Genomic DNA, 18,680 nt, shown 5'->3' on the forward strand with positions numbered 1-18,680 from the left:
ACTGCCCCAGGCCCTGGCCTCTTGCCCTCTACATCCTGGCCCTCTCCGCCTGTGTGCCTGTGCCCTCCCCAAACAAGGGCAATGGCCAGCCTTGGCTTCCACTCCATTTGGCCCACCAAACACTTACTGATTGCTGTGAGTCAGACACTGTGCCAGGCACTGAGGAGGCAGCAGTGACCAAGGCAAAGACCTTGTCTGATAGATGCTGACTTTCCACGAGGAGATCCACTGTAAACACACTGAAGTGAGCAATGGGTGGTGCTGGAGACACCTGGACCCCCAGTCTGCCTCTCCTCAGAGTCCCCCCAGTCTGTCCTTCCCCCACCTCAGCCCCAGTATGGACAGTCTCTGAGCTAAGGCTTGCTTCAGGCAAGGGTACAGGAAGGAAGGAAGGGGAGGCTGGAGGATCCTAGACATGAGGGGTCTGCATTTCCGTATAGGGGTAGATGGAATCTGAGGTGGGAGAGGGGAAAGGGCATGGGTGTCAAAGATCTCTCTTCAGTGTCTCTGGTTAGCCTAGACCTGTCTTCATCTGGTGGGGCATGTCCAGTCAGTTCCTGGGGTTCGGTGTCTGTCTTGTCTCTGCAACGGCTCTGCTGTCTCCACATGCTGTGTTCTTTCTGGGCACCTGCCTGCAGGTGCCCAGGTCTGCAGTGGTGGGCCATGTGAGGGCTGCCTCTCCTTTGCTCTTTCACCTGACCCCCTCCGGCAGCTCCACCTACAGCAAAAAGAGTGGCCCTGTGTGTGCAAGGGGTGTGGTGAGCTGGGCTGTTGCGCTAGACAGGAGATAGAAGGTACAGCTGGAGAACCAGAATTTGAAACTCTTCTTGTATTGGACATCTAATCTCCCCCTCCTCATCTTGCCCAGCCAGAACCCAGTCCTTCTACAACCCACCATCTTCTCCCCCAACCTCAGAATGCTGCTGAAGGTCAGGAGTCTACCTTCCCAGTTTTCTTCCCTCCCCCCAATCCCAGCCCTGGGGCAGGCACCTATGTTCCTGGCTCCCTGACGCAGCAGCTGCGGTCTCCCGTTATCAGAGCAGCGTTGTGGGGTGGGACGGCTCTGTTTGTTCAAGGTTTAGGCCTGAGGGGCCCCAGCTCCCATGATGTCAAACTGGCCCTGTATAAGATGAGAGTACCCCAGCTCTCAGCTTCAAGCAGCTGACCCGCCGCCAGTGCCGCCACTGCCATGGCCCAGCCAGCTCACTGCACCCGCTCTGACTTTGGCCTCCAGTACTGCCTCCTCTTCCTTCTAGCTACTCAGGGGACAGGTAAGGTGCCCTCAGAGGCAAAGGAATCACCTTTACACAGGCGGATGGAAGACAGAGAGGGGTTGTTTCTTAGCAATCATAGAAATGACAGCAGGTGAACATGTGGTGGAAAAGGGGGTGGGGACGAACTGCTGCATATAGTTGTCCAGTTGTGCACTGCTCAGATGTGCCAGCTAAGGGCCATGCTGGCAATGAAATCTAGCTTATGCTTTGCTCTTTGCAGCCATATAGAGGGGTTTTCTTCTAGTTTGCACACAGCTACTGTGTGGGGAGGCAGGTCTGGGTGGGAGCAGGGACTAAACATGCTCTGAGCTATTCGAGGAACTCAGGTTCTTATGGTACTTCATCTCATTTTATCTCCTTAAATCCCCTGAAGTGGTTAATAATACTCCCTTGTATAGTGAGGAGAGTGAGACTCAGAAAGGGTAAGGGTATTGCCCAAGCCTCGGAGACAAGCTGGCTTTGGCCACTCCACACACTGCTTGTCGCCCTTGGGGCACAAGGTACATTCTCTCCTGAGAGTCCTGTTCTGTGCTGACCTGGGCTCTGCCCTGACTCCAGCCCATTTAATTAATCCACATGTCTATGAAACAAGAAGCACGCTGCCTGGCCAATGCAAATGGTTGGTGGCCTGTAGAGCAGTTACTGTGTGCTAGGCATTGTTTTAGGCACTTCACCCCTGGTGGCTCACTGAACCCTCATGGCAACTTGAAAAGGGTGTGTGGTTTCGTCTCCACTTTGAAGCTGGGAAACATCCCAGAGCTTTGATGAGAAAATGAATATGGAAAGCTGTGATGTGCTAACCAGAACCTACAAGATAAAGTGAAATCACCAGATTAGGTCACTTAGTTAAGAAACTGTTCTGTGACTGAACCCAGGGAAGGGAGATGCCAAACACAGAGGCAGCTTGGCACAGGCCTGAGTGGCTTGGAGGAGGGTCTTCCCGAGGCAGACATGCAAAAATAGACTCAGACAGACTGTCCCTGTAGTGGACAGGGTCATCCACAGTAGTGGCATTGCTGCTCCCAACCAGGGCCAGGAAAGCTGAGTCTGGCTGCTCTGGGCAGTATTTGGGGAGGGACAGGCAGCCGCTTCTCCTTCCAAGTGTGTGTGACTGAGGGTGACATTAGGGGGAGATTCTCCTTCCCTGAGCACAGGGTTTTGCTGTGGCCAGAGTGGATGTGGTGGGAGTTGGAGGATGGTGGGTGGTGGGGCAGGGCCTGAGGAGCCTTCAGGTTGCCTCTGCTAGGGCTCAGCAGTGCCTTCTGTCTGTGTCCTGACTTGATGGCTTCCTCCCACCTTGAGGGTCTGAAGACAGAGGCTCCAGAGCCACCATCAGCCCCCCAATTGATGTCCCTTTCCCTGGGGCTGATATCAGGTGCCACCTGCAGCTGTGCACCACCTGTTGTACCTGTAGGGGCAGAAGGGAATGAATTAACTCCATGCACATTCACTTCTGAGAGACATTTACTTTAGGGCACAGGAGAGGCACAAGGCAGACTCGCAATCTGAATTCTAGAGCAGGACCCTCTGGGTGGGTGGGTGCGTGCGATCTGGGAAATGGCTGGCAGGCGTGGGCAGCTGGATGTTCGGGTCCATGGAGTGGTGAGAGGTGGGAGGCTTAAGGCTGGGCTGGGGTAGAACCGCATGTGACTACATGACTGTCCAGCAGAGAGGGAAGCTGGGAAGAGGGAATGATTGGATTCATTTATCTACAGGACCAGTCCACACTCAGACTTAGATAACTGGACCCTAGGACCCCAGGGTCTGCATGGTGCAGCCGAGGAACCTTAGGGGCAGACTCAGGGTGGCATCATCTTTGAGGGAGCACATGTGGGGCTGGGCTCCTGGGGTCCTGGGGAGACTCCAGAATGGGCATTTTCCTACAGTAAATGTTATTTCATTTAATTTCTATGGCATATATATATATATATATATATATATATTCATTCTAGAAACTGAAAAATAGAAAAAAATAGAAAATCTCTTAGTACTTTCTGGGCAACCATTTCAGTGTATTTCCCTTTAGTCTTTTTTCACTACGTCTATGTTTTAGGTCACATGTTGAGATTCTGTAGACATTTAACAAGCATTTAACCACATCATTGGTAGGACACCAAGAAACACCAGAAGTGCTGCTTAGGGGAGGCTGCTCTGATGGTAGCCTGTCTACCTTCTTTTCAAACAAGTGAGTAAAGCATATTGAACATAACTTTGGAATTGTACAGTTTTGATGTTGTGAGATCCATTTTCATTCTTTTATCCAAGCTAAGCACACATCTCCAGTGTCTTCTGCTAAAGCCAGATTTTCTTCTATGCCTAAACCTTGGTGACCAAAAAGATCCTCTGGAGGCCACTATTGTAGTCAGTGAAATGAATCTCACAGTGAGAAACTCCTAGGGAAATAAAGTTTTTACCAATGGTAGATCTACTGGAGAGAAGAGATGGTTAGTTTGTCCTGGGGTTAGTCTCTGGTTTACTTCATGGCTGGGCCCAGGACCAGGGAACCCTGGAGCTTGACTCATTGTAAATGGAGTAGCCATTTTTGAGAGTCAGATTTCATAGGCAATATTTCCACAGCTGTGTGATATGGATATGAATTTTAAGATCTAACTTGCTGAGTCTAGTTATTGACTGTGTGGCTCTTGTGGTTCAGTGGCAACCAGTGTCCCAGAACTGGTAGGCTACAGGTCCTTTACCTTCTTTCCAACTCAGAGGTTTGGCATCTAATATAGCAAAAGTTACTCCTTGATCTTCCAACCTTTGGCACTCACAATATGGTTTTTTTCTTAACATGCATAATGAAAGATTGTTGGCAAGGCTTTTGAAGAGTTCATTAGTCTCAAGATATTCTCTCATTCACCCATTCAGCAAATATTTAAGAAGTGCCTGTAATAGGCTAGACATTGTTCTAAGCTGGAGATAGCATTGAACAAACAAATAAAAATCCCTGACATTATGGGAATTAAATAATTTATCATCTATTGGAAGAGGCGAGTGCTATGTTGATATGCCCCAAGGGAAGCGGTCTGACAATGGCTCAAAGGTGCATAGAATAGGTGGGCCAGGCAGGAGGGCTGGGCTGTATGTCTAGCTCCCCTGCTACCAGGAGAACAGGGCAAAGTGTCAAACTGTTTCAAAGACTACAATTCGGATTCAACAAACACTTTAAAGAGTCAACTCCACTGCGCTTCCCTCAGTCCTCACACTAAGCTGTTGCAGCTGGCATCACTGTTATAGACGGCTGGGAACATGCAGCTTCAGAGCATTTCGGTGACCTGAGTAAGGAGGCGAAGCTGGTGTGGCACCAGCCTGGATGCCAGTCCAGGCCTGTTTTCTTTAGGCAGTGGAGTTGCCATGCTATGCTGTGGCCCACTTGTTTATTCCCTGGCTGGGCATTTATTCACCCCTTATCACATCTAAAAGCATCTGGGGTGTAGAGGAAAGTCTGACTTTGCCAATTACTTAACATCTTTGAACCTCCTTTCCTCACCTGTCAGACTGTAAGATCATACACTCGCCTCACAGGTTTGTAGTGAAGATGAAATAAATAAATGAAGAACAGCATCCTTCAGGGATTCCACAAATGTCCGTGTTCCCCCAGCCCAAAGGGCCTGGGCTGACCTACAAGTTGTGCAGTGTGGCCCTGGGGGCTGGGAGCCCAGAATGTGTGTTCCATTCTGGTTTAACCTCTTACGAGGGTTCTTGGAGTCCCCTGAAATTTGTTTTTTCATATATAAAAAAGGGAGAATAACACATAGATCTCGACCTTAAAGGGTTGTTGTGAACAGTATATGAGTTAGTATACGTCCTCCTTTGCAGGACCTGTCTGTCTCACAGTCAGTGTTCTTGGTTGACCATTGCTATTGCAGGGATTGTGTGCAAGTCACCATTTCTCCCTGAAACTCAAGTTTCTGGGCTGTAAAATAGGGAAGTTGACAGCTTCTAAGGTGCCTTGTGGGGAGCTGGTAAATCAGTCACCATGGAGGAGAATCCAGAAAGAGACTGTCTGTGAGGCAATAAGTGGAGTGCCTGGCTGGAGAAGGGCCCAGTGAGTGAGAGAGCTGCTGCTGCAGAGGGAGTGAGAGAGCAGGGTGGGCACAGTGAAGGAAGCACCTGGCACTTGAGCCCTTTTCTCTTGCCCCAGTGCCATGGCCTTCAGAGACGTGGGCTTTTCTACTACCTCTCCCTTCTCCTCCTACCCACATTTCTTTCAAGGACTGAGTCCCCCAGCTCCCAACTGTCCTTGTCAGCAAGGGGCTGGGTGGATTGTGGTTTCCTGAGATTGGGAATGGGTCCAGGTTCTGGTTTCCACCTTGAGCTAACAGAAACTGGAAATGTCAGTTATGTAACAACACTATCTCTCATTCTTTGGTGATCTCCTGGCTCTCACTCAGACATCTACTCTGTCCCCGTGGGTTGTTTTCCATAGAATTAAGGCTCATATCTGTTTATTGATAGGGGTGTTTTTCCTCACACCCTGTCCTTAAACATAGTGTCTCCCAGAATCCAGCTGCCTTGTTCATTCTTCTCAGGACCCCCAAGCCGATATTTTTTCTTATGAGAGGGCCACCTGCATCTATCCAAGATGGCCTTAGCTCTGATCTTCCAAGAGGGGGATCCATGGGGGAACCAGACAGTTGAGTCATCTCATTTACTTCCCTTCACCCAGACTGAACTCCATCATCAAATTGTAAGTTTCCTTACAAATTTTCCTTCACTCCTCTTCTTATCCTTCTCTCACTCATCACCTGTGTCTACTTACTAATTCTTAAGGGAAATTCTGCAAGAGGTCTGATCTTTAGAGCTGGAATGTTATGGAAAGATGAAGCTTCTAATATTTATTACCTTTCTCATCAGCTCTGTCATGGAAAGGGGACTCCATTCCATTAGCATTATATATATTCTAGAGGAGCACTTTCAGAGCAAAATGCCAGTCAATACCTGCTCTCAAAACTTATGATTTGATAGGCAGGGAAGTGTGGGGAAGCTGACAGGCACACAGATAACTGTAATGTCAAGTTGCAGAGAGCAGGAAAAAATAACTAACAAAAAAATTTTTAAGCACTGAGGTAAAACTAGATCTTATTTGCTTGAAAAGATCAGGAAAAATGTCATAAAGATAGAAAGATCTAAAATTTAGAATTGAGAAGTAGATGTGGGGAAGCATGAGGTGAGATTCTTACTGAAGGCACAGCCTGAAAAAACATTCAGAGACAGGAGGTGAGAATGGGGATTAGATATTATAGTATTCTGGGGAGAGCTGGCTGGGGAGATATATTTGGGATAATAAAGGGACCCCTAGAGAAGAAGGTGGTCAGGGAAGCAGGGATGATCATGGAGAAAGTTTCTTACTTGACTCTTTCTTTTTACAGGTGCTAGCACATTTCAAGAATTTCAGAACCCTGGTGAATCTCCAACATCTGATAATTTATCTCCTCGTACACCAAACCTTATTTATACTACTCCCTCTGACCACACTGCTCTTCATTTAGGACACAGCCCTCCAGACAACCCTAAATCTCCGGAAACCCATCAACCTAAACACCACTGCAATGCCACACACCATTTGAGACCAGTTTACAAACCTATAGAGAACTCCAAAAACTTTACAACTCATCATAAAGCTGCTCCCACTTCTGTACAAAACCCCAGCAATCAAGGAAAAGACCCAGTTATCCGGAATGGACGATCTGCTGACTCCAATAACACACGCAAAAAATTATCTGATGCAACATATCCAACTACAAAACCCACAAGAAAAACAACTTGTCGTCAGACCACAACAAGCATACCAACAGTAAAGACAAATGCCTTCAAAACTTCAACACCCTTGGAAAGTACCATCATTACATTAGACAGTAAGAGCATCACAATTCCTTCCCACCACTCAGTTAAATCAGAGAGCAGCAATAGACTCACATTTTCCTCAGAAAAAAGCACAACATACAAGGCATCAAGAACCACAGAAAAGAAAAAAAAAGTTGATGATCATACAGCACCTGCTAATTACAATACTACAGTAGCTTCAGATAAGACACTGATAAAGACCAGAGAACAAACAAAAGAGACACCAAGAGTCACTGAAAAGAACAAACAAACACCAGTAAAACCTACATACCACCAACAAAAGACCATTTCAGTACATATGAACACCACAAGAGCACCAGCAATACCTACAGAACATAAACAACAGAGGACATCAGCCCATGAGAAGATCACAAGAGACCCAGGAATACCTACAAAATATGGACAACAGAGCACATTGGTCCATAAGATCACAGGAACCCCAGCAATGCCTACAGAACATGGAAAACAGAGCACATTGGTCCATGAGATCACAAGAGCCCCAGCAATGCCTACAGAACATGGACAACAGAGCACGTTGGTCCATGAGATCACAAGAGCCCCAGCAATGCCTACAGAACATGGACAACAGAGCACATTGGTCCATAAGATCACAGGAACCCCAGCAATGCCCACAGAACCCAGAGACCAGAGCACATTGGTCCACAAGATCACAAGAGCCCCAGCAATGGCTACAGAGCATGGACAACAAGGCACATTGGTCCATGAGATCACAAGAGTACCAGCAATGCCTACAGAACATGGACAACAGAGCACATTGGTCCATGAGATCACAAGAGCCCCAGCAATGCCTACAGAACATGGACAACAGAGCACATTGGTCCATAAGATCACAGGAACCCCAGCAATGCCTACAGAACCCAGAGACCAGAGCACATTGGTCCACAAGATCACAAAAGCCCCAGAAATGGCTACAGAGCATGGACAACAAGGCACATTGGTCCATGAGATCACAAGAGTACCAGCAATGCCTACAGAACATGGACAACAGAGCACATTGGTCCATGAGATCACAAGAGTCCCAGAAATGCCTACAGAACATAGACAATGGAGCACATCAGCTCATGAGATCACGAGAGCCCCAGAAATGCCCACAGATCATGGACAGCAGAGCACATTGGTCCATGAGATCACAAGAGTCCCAGAAATGCCTACAGAACATAGACAATGGAGCACATCAGCTCATGAGATCACAAGAGCCCCAGCAATGCCTACAGAACATGGACAGCAGAGCACATTGGTCCCTGAGATCACAGGAACCCCAGCAATGGCTACAGAGCATGGACAACAGAGCACATTGGTCCACGAGATCACTAGAGTTCCAGCAATGCCTACAGAACGCAGAGACCAGAGCACATTGGTCCATGAGATCACAAGACCTCCATCAATGCTTACAGAACATGGACAATGGAGCACGTCAGCTCATGAGAAGATTACAAGAGCCCCAGAAATGTCCACAGACCATGGACAGCAGAGCACATTGGTCCCTGAGATCACAAGAGCCCCAGCAATGCCTACAGAACATAGACAATGGAGCACATCAACTCATGAGAAGATCACAAGAGCCCCAGAAATGCCCACAGACCAGGGACAACAGAGCACATTGGTCCATGAGATCACAACAGCCCCAGCAATGCCTACAGAACACAGACAACAGAGCACATTGGTCTATGAGATCACAAGAGTCCCAGAAATACCTACAGAACACAGACAGCAGAGCACATTGGTCCATGAGATCACAAGAAACCCAGAAATGCCTACAGAACACAGACAGCAGAGCACATTGGTCCATGAGATCACAAGACCTCCATCAATGCTTACAGAACATGAACAATGGAGCACATCAGCTCATGAGAAGATCACAAGAGCTCCAGCAACGTCTACAGAACATGAACAGGAGAGCACATTGATCCATGAGATCACAAGACCTCCATCAATGCTTACAGAACATGAACAATGGAGCACATCAGCTCATGAGAAGATCACAAGAGCTCCAGCAACGTCTACAGAACATGAACAGGAGAGCACATTGATCCATGAGATCACAAGACCTCCATCAATGCTTACAGAACATGAACAATGGAGCACATCAGCTCATGAGAAGATCACAAGAGCTCCAGCAACGTCTACAGAACATGAACAGGAGAGCACATTGGCCCATAAGAAGATCACGAGAGGCTCAAGTAAGACTACAGAACACCAACTGAAGACTACTGTTGCCACAGAGCCAACCAGAGGAGTCTCAGGAAAGCCTATAGTACACACAAAGAAGACCACATCTACCAAAGGGAAGACCACACCAATTCCAGCAAAGCCTACAGAAAACCCAACAAGAAACACAGCTGATACAGAGACTATTAGATCTCCAGTCAAGGTCACAGGAGACCAGTCTATCACTACTTCCTCTCCTTATCCAAAAAGAACTGAGGTTACCCCTCAGCTGCCCATTGGCTCTTTTACACTTTCCACATTTAGCATGGAGTTGAGTTCTGTCATGTCAGAAGCCCCAGCCAACAAGGGCCATCCACACCAGAACAAAGATAGCTCACAAGGAGGTCTCCATGTTGGAGAGGTGGGGAAGGATGATTCATTCCCTCCATGGGCCATAGTTATTGTGGTCCTGGTGGCTGTGATTCTCCTGCTGGTGTTCCTTGGCCTGATCTTCCTGGTAAGGAATAGGGATGCTCCAGGGTAATGGACCCATGGGACAGGGGATTGAGGAGAGGTTATTGATCAGAAGTAGATGGAATAATGACTCTAGCAGAAGAGGCATGGGGTTTGGCAATAGAGGGGCAGTGGCAGTGAAAACTATGCAAAAGACAATAGATGCATAGGACATGACATGTAGAATTGAGGGAAGGCCATGGATCAGGAAAAATGGTGTAGAAGAGGGAAATTTTGTTAGAAAAGGAAAATAGGACAGAAGAAGTATGAAGAGGACTGGGACTCTGTAATAAGAATCAAGTTTATATGGAATCTTGGGAAAGAAGCAAGCTGAAGGTCTGGATTAGGGAATAGAAAAGGGCCTGAGATAGGGGTGTTGAGGAAGCAAATGGCATGGCAGATGATACTCATTTCTCCTTCCTCCCAATCCCAGATCTCCCACATGATGCAAACACGACGGGCACTGATTGACAACACTGAGAACAATGACCCAGAGGATGATGATGGGGGCCCCAATTCTTACCCAGTCTACCTGATGGAGCAGCAGACACTTGGTGTGGGCCAGATCCCTTCCCCACGATGATTTTTCAGAAAGCGCCTGCCCTCAGCTCTTCTGTGCCCTACCCCTTTCCTGGATGAGGAATTAGACTCACAATTCCTATTTCCTGGACTACAGGAAGGGCAAAGTACTGACAGTTAACAGCATCAGCCCTTTGTCTGTTGTGTTCTTATTGAAACTGGTCAAGGGATGAGGTGATAGCAAGAAGGATGTGAGTTTGAGAGATAGAAAAGAAAGAACCATAATACAACAAGTGTTCTCTGTGGAAGACAATGGTTGGAGAACAAAAAGATGTATCTTGGACACTTGGGATGGGGACCAATACAGTACATTGATGCTGGGAGAGCAAGAACAACTAATGGAAGTTTGGAAGCCTCTGAGGGCAATGCCCAGATCTGGCTTGTGAGGTGGGCTTATGAGAAGGGGGAGACTGAGGCCAATCTATATTATTTCCATCTACTGTTATTTAGAGAGTGTATAAAGAGGCCGGTCTCTGAATTCCCAGCATGGTGGTGGTGGTAGTGTTGTTGTTCTTTTTCTTCTTCTTCCCCTTCCTCCTCCTCCTCTCCTCCTCCTCTTTTTTCTCTTTCTCCTTCTCTTCCTCCTTCTAATGTAAAAATTGGATCTTAGAAGGAAAACAAGATTTATTTCTTTCTCCATCCTCTCCATTCCCAGCAGAAACAAAAATTCCAGAAAAGATCATAAATATCTCTCATTGAGATGGTTCTTTCCTCCTCCTCTCAAACCCCGTAGTTTTTCTAAATGTGTATGATGGGCATCCTGCAGGGTTGGCTTGCTGGGTGTGGGTGAACACACAAAGAGGGATTTTGTTTGGCCTGCAGTCTCATCCATTGATACCCATCCCAGACCTTCCCTGATGGTGTTCTCCACTCAGGATTTTATTTTTCTGCCTCTTCCACCGAAGTCACTTGCCAGTCTTCCCTACTACCCCATCCTCTTTCTTCACACCTTCATCCCAGATTCCAAATCCCCCCTTAGTAAGCATTTCACCTATATGTTCTCTAGATTTTTTTCTCCAACTTATTAAAGCCCTTTTTACCTACTATTGATTGAACAGAGATGGAAAGGGAGAGTTGACAGATGACAGATAACTTCCTTGTAGCTATCAGTCTTTTTATAATAAAGTATAAAGTATTTACAAAGTAAGGACATCACAGTTATTGGACTATCAGCTGGAAGAAAGTCCTAACTGGTGTTCCTAGCCCTGGCTGTAAGTTTGCAGATGACCTTGAGCAGGACTGGCTAGAGGACAGGAATTAATATCTTTGGAGGGTCAAGCAAGAGGAGGATGAATCTCTATTGCTCCTAAAATGGTTCACTTCTAGATTTAGATGAGCTGGGATGAGTTCATGCAGAGCTCAAATACATGGTGACAAAATGAGGGAAAAACTTGTTACTTAATAAGCAAGTATTTCTAAGCACCTATTACACATTCTGTTGAGGAAGATAAAGAACTTTAAGACACAGTTCCCACCTGAGACACAAATACAGGAAAATTAAAATGAAATAATTCAGTATGAGCTATAACAAGGCAGTACTACACAGAATAAAACAAGACTCTAATGAATGAAACCCAACATTTATGGGCATCTGCCATGTCCCATAGTTATGTTAGCCCTGCTCCAAACCCATTCCATGCCCAAATGTCAGTCCCAGCAGAACTGCCACCCATCCTCCATGGAACCTAAGTCTTTCTTCACCAGAGTGTCTTTGCTGATCAGAAAGGCACCTGGTTTGCCATAGGCCTTCCACCCTTAACTCCACCCAACATCAAATAGCAGGTCCATGGGTTGCTCTTTGCTAAATCTGGCATCCCACTTGTGGGCCACTGGCAGCCTATCCTAATCAGTAAATCCTAATTCTAATCCAGACACTAATGAGACTGAATAGTCTGCCAGAGCTCAGATCTGAGCTCGAAGGCTTCAGCCTGAGGGTCTGTTTCCCAGCAGACACCCACTCTGCTTGGGTCCCAGAAAGGAGGCATGCCAGGTGCCAGAAGGACCCCAGGTCTAAGCCCCTGGAGAGAACCTTGAGGCAAAGAGGGCCACCTGGGTCCTGGGAGAGGGCTGAAGTGCCTGAGAAAAAGGAGCAGGATGCCCCATTTTTAGTCATCTGCACAGATGGTGATGTAGCATGTGGCAGCTGCTAGGACAGGGGTGTCACTTGCCCTGGGAGCAAAGCAGATACCCCATAATCCCAGCCTCTAACCACTGAATTTCCTCACCCTGAACCCTAATTTTAAAAGCCAAAACAAAATAAAGCAAACACACCTTTGCCCCTGCCAAGGCACCAACAAGGAGCACTGGGGTCAAAGGGTGCGTGATGGGGAAGTGGGGAGTTTTTACATTTCTAGGGCAAATGGGGACAGAAGGGCGATTCTTCCCACTTCTCTTTCCTGCTAATGATTAGTTTGTAACCTAGGGGGACCCCTTTAACAAACTCCCGGGCTGGGCTGTCCTTTGGCAAAAACATTTTGTGAATGGCTCTATCCTCACGCTTATGGCACCCCGGCCCCCTGGGGAGAGCACCTCTTGGAAGCACGGGGGGCTGGGCCAGGGGTGAGTGCAGCGGGACAGTGGGCTCCTGGGCTCCGTTCTCAGCACTCCCTCCTACCTCAGGCCTCCACTGGCCGTGACTCCTGGGTGTCGCTGGCTAACAAACGGAAGAGTGTTCAGGGTCTCCAGCACAAGCAGGAGTCGCCGGAATCGGGCTACACCGGAGGAGCCGCCGCTATGGACGCCAGGGGGTTGGTGGATCCGGTGGTTCCCGTTGCCACACCCTCCTCTGCCCCCCCACCCCCCCACCCTCCCCCCAAGACTGCCTGCAGTTTGGCTTCCACCACCACTCACCCGCACCCGGCAGAACTCCGGAGTTTTGCTCTGCTTCCCTGCACACAGCCCCAACCACCAGTCACCCTGCCACTTCCTCCTGAGGCATGTTTCACACGCAGGAAAAGAGTTCACATCCTCTTGGCACCTGTGGAACAGAGTTTATTTTCTCCCAAACTCAATTTCACCTTGCTCCTTAGTGGCATCAGGTTCCTTGTGCCGCTGGCAGCATGGCCCTGATGACTGGGATGTTACAGGACCACCTAAGAAACAAAGTGCAGTGGAGGTCTGTGCCAGAGTGCATCCAGTGCCTTCCTCCAGAGTCAGGTCTTCCCTTTCAGCCCTTTTGGGTTTGGGCCCAGAGCCTTGTTCTGGCTGGACAGTCAGTACCTCAGGCCGGGTCTTTCCTGTCAGCCAGCCTCTGTCACCTCTGTCACCTTCTGAGACCTTTGAACTAGCCTGGCAGGTTCTCTGTCCCCCCCGCCCCCCACCGCCCCCCCAGGGCCCAGTCCTCTTGTAGCTAACTGCCAGCTTTCACAGCCCCCTGCCCTGGACAACGCTTGTTGGCACAAAGACAAGACCCATTTCTTTCTCTTCTGCCTCCCAGAAATGCCTCTGTCCCAGAAATGAGACATCTCTAGAGAAAATAAATTATTTTTTCTGACTTCTGGCCCCAGGGTGGGTCTTTCCTCCTTCGACAGCTTCTCTTCCCTGGAGAGGGAGGGCCCAGAAGTCATGGCCTCCCCTGTCCAGTGGCAACTATAAATGCCACAGCTCTGGCCACGTGAGACAAGGAAGTAAGCCAGACATACTGTGGGAGCAATTCTCAGAATCCAGGAGTCCAGCTGTCCCAGTGCCCAGCTCCCTACCTCCAGGAAACCTGCTCCTACTGATCTTACTCCTCCTAGAACCCTGGCCCTGGCCAGCTTTTAATTCTTCCTGAAAGTTCATGTCCCACTTAGTCTCCAGGCACCAAATGCCTCTGCAGCCCATGTTCACTCTGACATTTGTCACCAGACATTTTGTCACCAGACATTTTGATGGCAAATTTCCTGTGCATTATTTAAGGGTGAGGAAAGGAAAATTACCTCCTGCCTCCAGCGACCAGGTGCTGCTTCACTTTGGAATCCTGGACCTGGTAAGAGTATTGTCCATCGATCATAGAGGACATGGAGGCCACAAAAAGTCAGAGGGAAGAAGGGTCCCTGTCCCAGGTACTTGGCTTGCATAGTCCCATTCTTTTGCTGGAAGCAAAGATAATAAACTTCTTTTTGGCATTTCTGTGAAAGTCAGTACTGACTGTAGCCCTCACCGATGGTGATTCTGACCCCTGCTGTGCCACAGATCCACCTTTATCCTCCCCTCAAACCCTCAGCTCTCAGCCTGAGCACAAATAGCAGCTGCTTTGATTTCCTTTAGAATCCGGGAGTGAAATGGAGTGCAACAACTGCCCAATAAATGTTTTGTGTCTATCTTGAAAATCTTAGTGTCAATATCATTTTTAATTCCTTATTGCAGCTAGGTTCTGAGTCCAAATAAAGCCCAGTCAGATGAAAATATGACTTCTACAAATGCTGCCTCAGTTTAAATCCTTGGTCAGCTCTCATAATCCCCAGACAGAGACACAAGCAAGGGGCCACAGAGAGCCTAGAGCTATGGGGCTTGTGAGTGAAATCAGCCTGAAGAGAAGCAAAGCCTGAGCTCCTCTGTTCCAGCCATTTTGCTTCATTTCTAGTGTCCTGTAGAATTTCTCTTCTAAATTATTAAAACCCAATGTCAAACAACTTATAAAGCCCCTTTACTTTCACTGTCTCATGGCATGCCTAAAGGGGGAGTGGGAAGGGTGGGTGTGGAATCGACAGAACAGGACTCTGTGTGCTGTTTTCTGTCTCCTTTGATGCTTGCTCCTTGCATGCTCCCTTTGCTCCCTCCGGTGACTGGCCCCTGGAGACCACTGCCCTGCACACCCTGCTCTCTCTCCCTTCTCCTGCCTCTCTGAAAGCCCATTTATATTTTTGCTGCAGGTGACTTCTTGACTTGTCTGTAGCCTGGCTTTCTCTGAAATCCAGTCCTGTATTTTCAGGGGTTTTTTCTCCCATAATATTGGCACTTGGATGTCACATTGTTACCGAAAGGAACCCGTTAGGGAGTTCAGATACTGTTACTGAAACAAGCCCCCTCCCCTGGGGTCTTTCTGTACTATGGCCCTTCTAGCCTGCAGCTATGTATTAGGAAGGGTGGCTCTCAATGCCAGAGTTCGGTAAAAAGGAAAGGAACTATTTATTAAAAAGTATACAGGTTTAGAGTAATGGTGGAATGTGGCGGATACTGGCCAGCAGTATCCATCTCTGCTGCGGATGCTCGTCAAAACACAAGAAAAACATACACAGAGACAACCAGGTCCTGTGGGGAAATAGGGACAGAATGGCCACCCTCTCTAGTGGAGAGCACCTTGTCTCCATTCCCAAGCAGATTTTTATTGAGAATACAGACTTAGTTTGTGGATTCACAGTCTGACAGAAAAGATCAAAAGAAGTAGGTAACTTACAAAGGTGCAGACAGAACCCCCTCTGTGATTCTGGGCAGAGGTTTGGGGTTTTAACATTTGAAAGGAGTAACAGGGCTCAAAGGGCAGTTTTGGTTTCCTGCCTGTGCCTTCATATTCTAATCTAATAACATCCTCCAGCAAACAGATCTCACAGGATCTTGCATATTCTATGTCCCAGGCCTGATTACCCCGGGGGTCCGCTGTTTCTGGTCTGGGCTGCACCGCCCCTGCTATTTCTGCAGGCCTGAGTTAATAGAGAAGACAAAGGCAGCCAGGAGACTTGGATTACTCATTTCTAAGAACAAGGACTCAGACTTTGACAAAGCCGAGGGGGCAGGGGTTGATGTCCATCACCCCTTCATTTCCACAGCCCCAAGTCTCTTCCCAGAAGCCTCCAAGTGATCATGCCGGTCTTAGGCATTTCCCTCCATAGAAAATCTTACCCATCATTGGCTAACTGATCAAGCTTAGGAGGTTTAGGCACAGAATAGGCAGCATTCATGCCAGGGAAATAAGTTTTTGTCTCCTTAGTGGCTCCTGGTCCGGAGGTCTCTCACTCAGCCTAAGTCACGGGGGGTTACAGTTTCCTGAGACCAGTCAGGGCAGTCCCCAACAGTGGAATGTTGCTGTTAAAATCCCAAAGTCCCTTTAAAACACCCACAAACACACACACAGTCTTCCTTCCCTTTGTCCAGTCAGGCCAGTCTCAGGGGTACCGTACCTTAGGAAAAGAAATAGAGGTCCATGGCTTGGCTAGACTCCTGTTTCCTCTCAGTAATCTGTGCTTAGCTGGGCAAGCCTCCCACGGTTCCCAGCACCATCAGCTGTATCGCTGTGATCTCTAGTTCTTAATCCAAAACCACACGGCAACTCCTTATAGACCACCAGCAAGAGTCCTTTCACCCTTTTTCTTCCTGTGTGGTCTCACATTGTCTCCCTGAAGGGTAAGTGGAGGCAGCCTGGCTTCCTCACCCAGGTGTCCGGGTAACTAAGGGAAGCAGTGTTCCCATAGCCTTGAATGGGCCTAATGAGTAGTGTCCTCATAGCCTTGAGACAGGGTCCGATTAACTGTTCCCATAACATGAAGTGGGCTTGCATGTGCAGAATCATGCTATGTTATGTAATTTGCTGGCTTTTTGTGGGCTTGCTTTGTTCTAGTATATAAAAGGGGATTGGGGCTCCTTGCTGGGTGCCATGGTGGGGAGCAAGAGCCACAATGTGTGCCACGCAGAGACAAGCAGGGAGACACGCAGCTTGCAGTGTGTGTGGCTCGCCCACCAGTGAATAAAGGCATGTCAGACATCCCAACGCGTCCCTGAATATTCTTCCATCTGCCTGAATACCATGAACCTGTCAGGCCCTGAACAGTCACAACACACTTCCCCTCATTGTCTCCATCCTACATGGCGGCCCGCCTTTAGTTTAAATCCCAGCCTGGAACCTCCTCCAAAACTCCATTTCTGACTCCTCCCACAGTTGGCGACACCTGCTAGTACTCCAGTATTTTCTGCCTTTTGTGGCTACCATAGTTAGTCTGGGCGGTGTGGCCCCAGGCATGGAGCAAACCATCTCCAAGCTCTTGTGCTGCCTCCCAGTTACACCATGGGTCAAAGTCAAGCCCATCTTCCTCACTAACCTGCTGTTATTGATATGCAAAACAACCATTTTTGCACATAGGTATGAAGCTAGCCTGTTGTTGACATGAAAAATAGCTCTAAATCCCTGTGCTGCTTTGCCCAGCCCCCAAGCTAGGCTTGTGGAGGGGCCTCTCAGCCTGCACCCTGTTACAACATCATATTGACTATGATATTTAAGTGTACATTCAGGAAACATTTTTGGAACTTATGGTCAGTGCCAGATCTGAAGATACATCAGTAAACAAAGCAGCAACGGGCTGCCTCTAGGATTTGTAATGGGGTCCAGAACTCAGGGAGTCCAGGAAATATTAAAAATATGGGATGTCCTCACCCCCACAAGTCTGAGCTGGGGGATGGGACACATGAAACAGGGCCATTGCGTTGTTTTGCATAGCAACAGTTTTGCAGATAACCTCTAGAATGGTCATTTAACATATCTATAATCTTTAACTGGTGTCATAGATATGTTAAATAGCTGTGGCCATGCTTTGAGCCAGGGAGAAAGAAGTGACTTCCACCCAAGATGTAACTGGGAGGCAACTCCCCCTGGTTACAGAGCTTTCGTGAGAGCTTGGAGATGATTGGCTCCACACCATGGGGCCATGCCTGCCCGGACTTACTATGGAAGCCCAGAAAAGCTGGAAAATATGGGAGTGCTGCCAAGTGTAGCCGACTGTGGGAGGAGTCAGAAATGGGGCTGCAGAAGAAAATTAGAGCTGGGATTTAAACCCAGGTGCGGCACCATGACAAGAATCATCATGCGGCTTTGGCAGGGGAGAATCATGTGGCTTTGGGTCTCCCTTTGTCACACAGCTTAGGAAGCTGGAAAGCAAGATGTAGCATGATGCAGAGCTCTCTTTTAGCAGTTCAGAAGAGTGCAGGAGAGACGCTGCAGAAAGGAAAGGGGTGAGAGGACTCTGGCTGGTGGGCCATGAGAAAGTGACATGTGGTTTTGGAATAAGAACTGGAGATCCCAGCAACACAGCTGATGGTGCCGGGAACTGACGGAGGCCTACCAGCTGAGCACAGATTACTGGGAAGGACCGGGGGCTGCCTGAGCCACGGACTCCTATTTCTTTTCCTGAGATACGGTACCCTAGACCAAGCAAAGCGGGGAGGAAGGACTGTGTGTGTTTGTGAGTGTTTTAGGGGACTTTGGGATTTTGATGAAGACATTAAGTCATTGCTCATAAGTCTGTATAATTTAAATAAATAATTCCTTTTCACCAATCTCTAACATGGAGAGCTATAATTCTCTGGCAATGGGCAAGGCAAACCTAGTAC

General features: G+C 48.1%; 2 protein-coding genes across 2 annotated transcripts; both read left to right on the top strand.

Moving 5' to 3' along the window:
• The first annotated feature begins 982 nt into the window (after positions 1 to 982).
• LOC114494900 (mucin-like protein 3) lies at positions 983 to 8,802 on the top strand. The gene is made up of 4 exons (XM_036023774.1): positions 983 to 1,271; positions 6,647 to 7,857; positions 8,337 to 8,375; positions 8,742 to 8,802. Exons 1-4 carry the CDS (start codon positions 1,190 to 1,192, stop codon positions 8,751 to 8,753), a joined length of 1,344 nt encoding a protein of 447 aa, XP_035879667.1. The 5' UTR covers positions 983 to 1,189; the 3' UTR covers positions 8,754 to 8,802.
• A 142-nt stretch (positions 8,803 to 8,944) lies between these two features.
• LOC118500155 (mucin-like protein 3) lies at positions 8,945 to 11,705 on the top strand. Its single transcript, XM_036023775.1, has 2 exons — positions 8,945 to 9,807; positions 10,237 to 11,705. Exons 1-2 carry the CDS (start codon positions 8,953 to 8,955, stop codon positions 10,384 to 10,386), a joined length of 1,005 nt encoding a protein of 334 aa, XP_035879668.1. The 5' UTR covers positions 8,945 to 8,952; the 3' UTR covers positions 10,387 to 11,705.
• Positions 11,706 to 18,680: the final 6,975 nt, after the last annotated feature.

The sequence above is a fragment of the Phyllostomus discolor genome, chromosome 4, assembly GCF_004126475.2.
Source record: "Phyllostomus discolor isolate MPI-MPIP mPhyDis1 chromosome 4, mPhyDis1.pri.v3, whole genome shotgun sequence".
Taxonomy (NCBI): Eukaryota; Metazoa; Chordata; class Mammalia; order Chiroptera; family Phyllostomidae; genus Phyllostomus; species Phyllostomus discolor.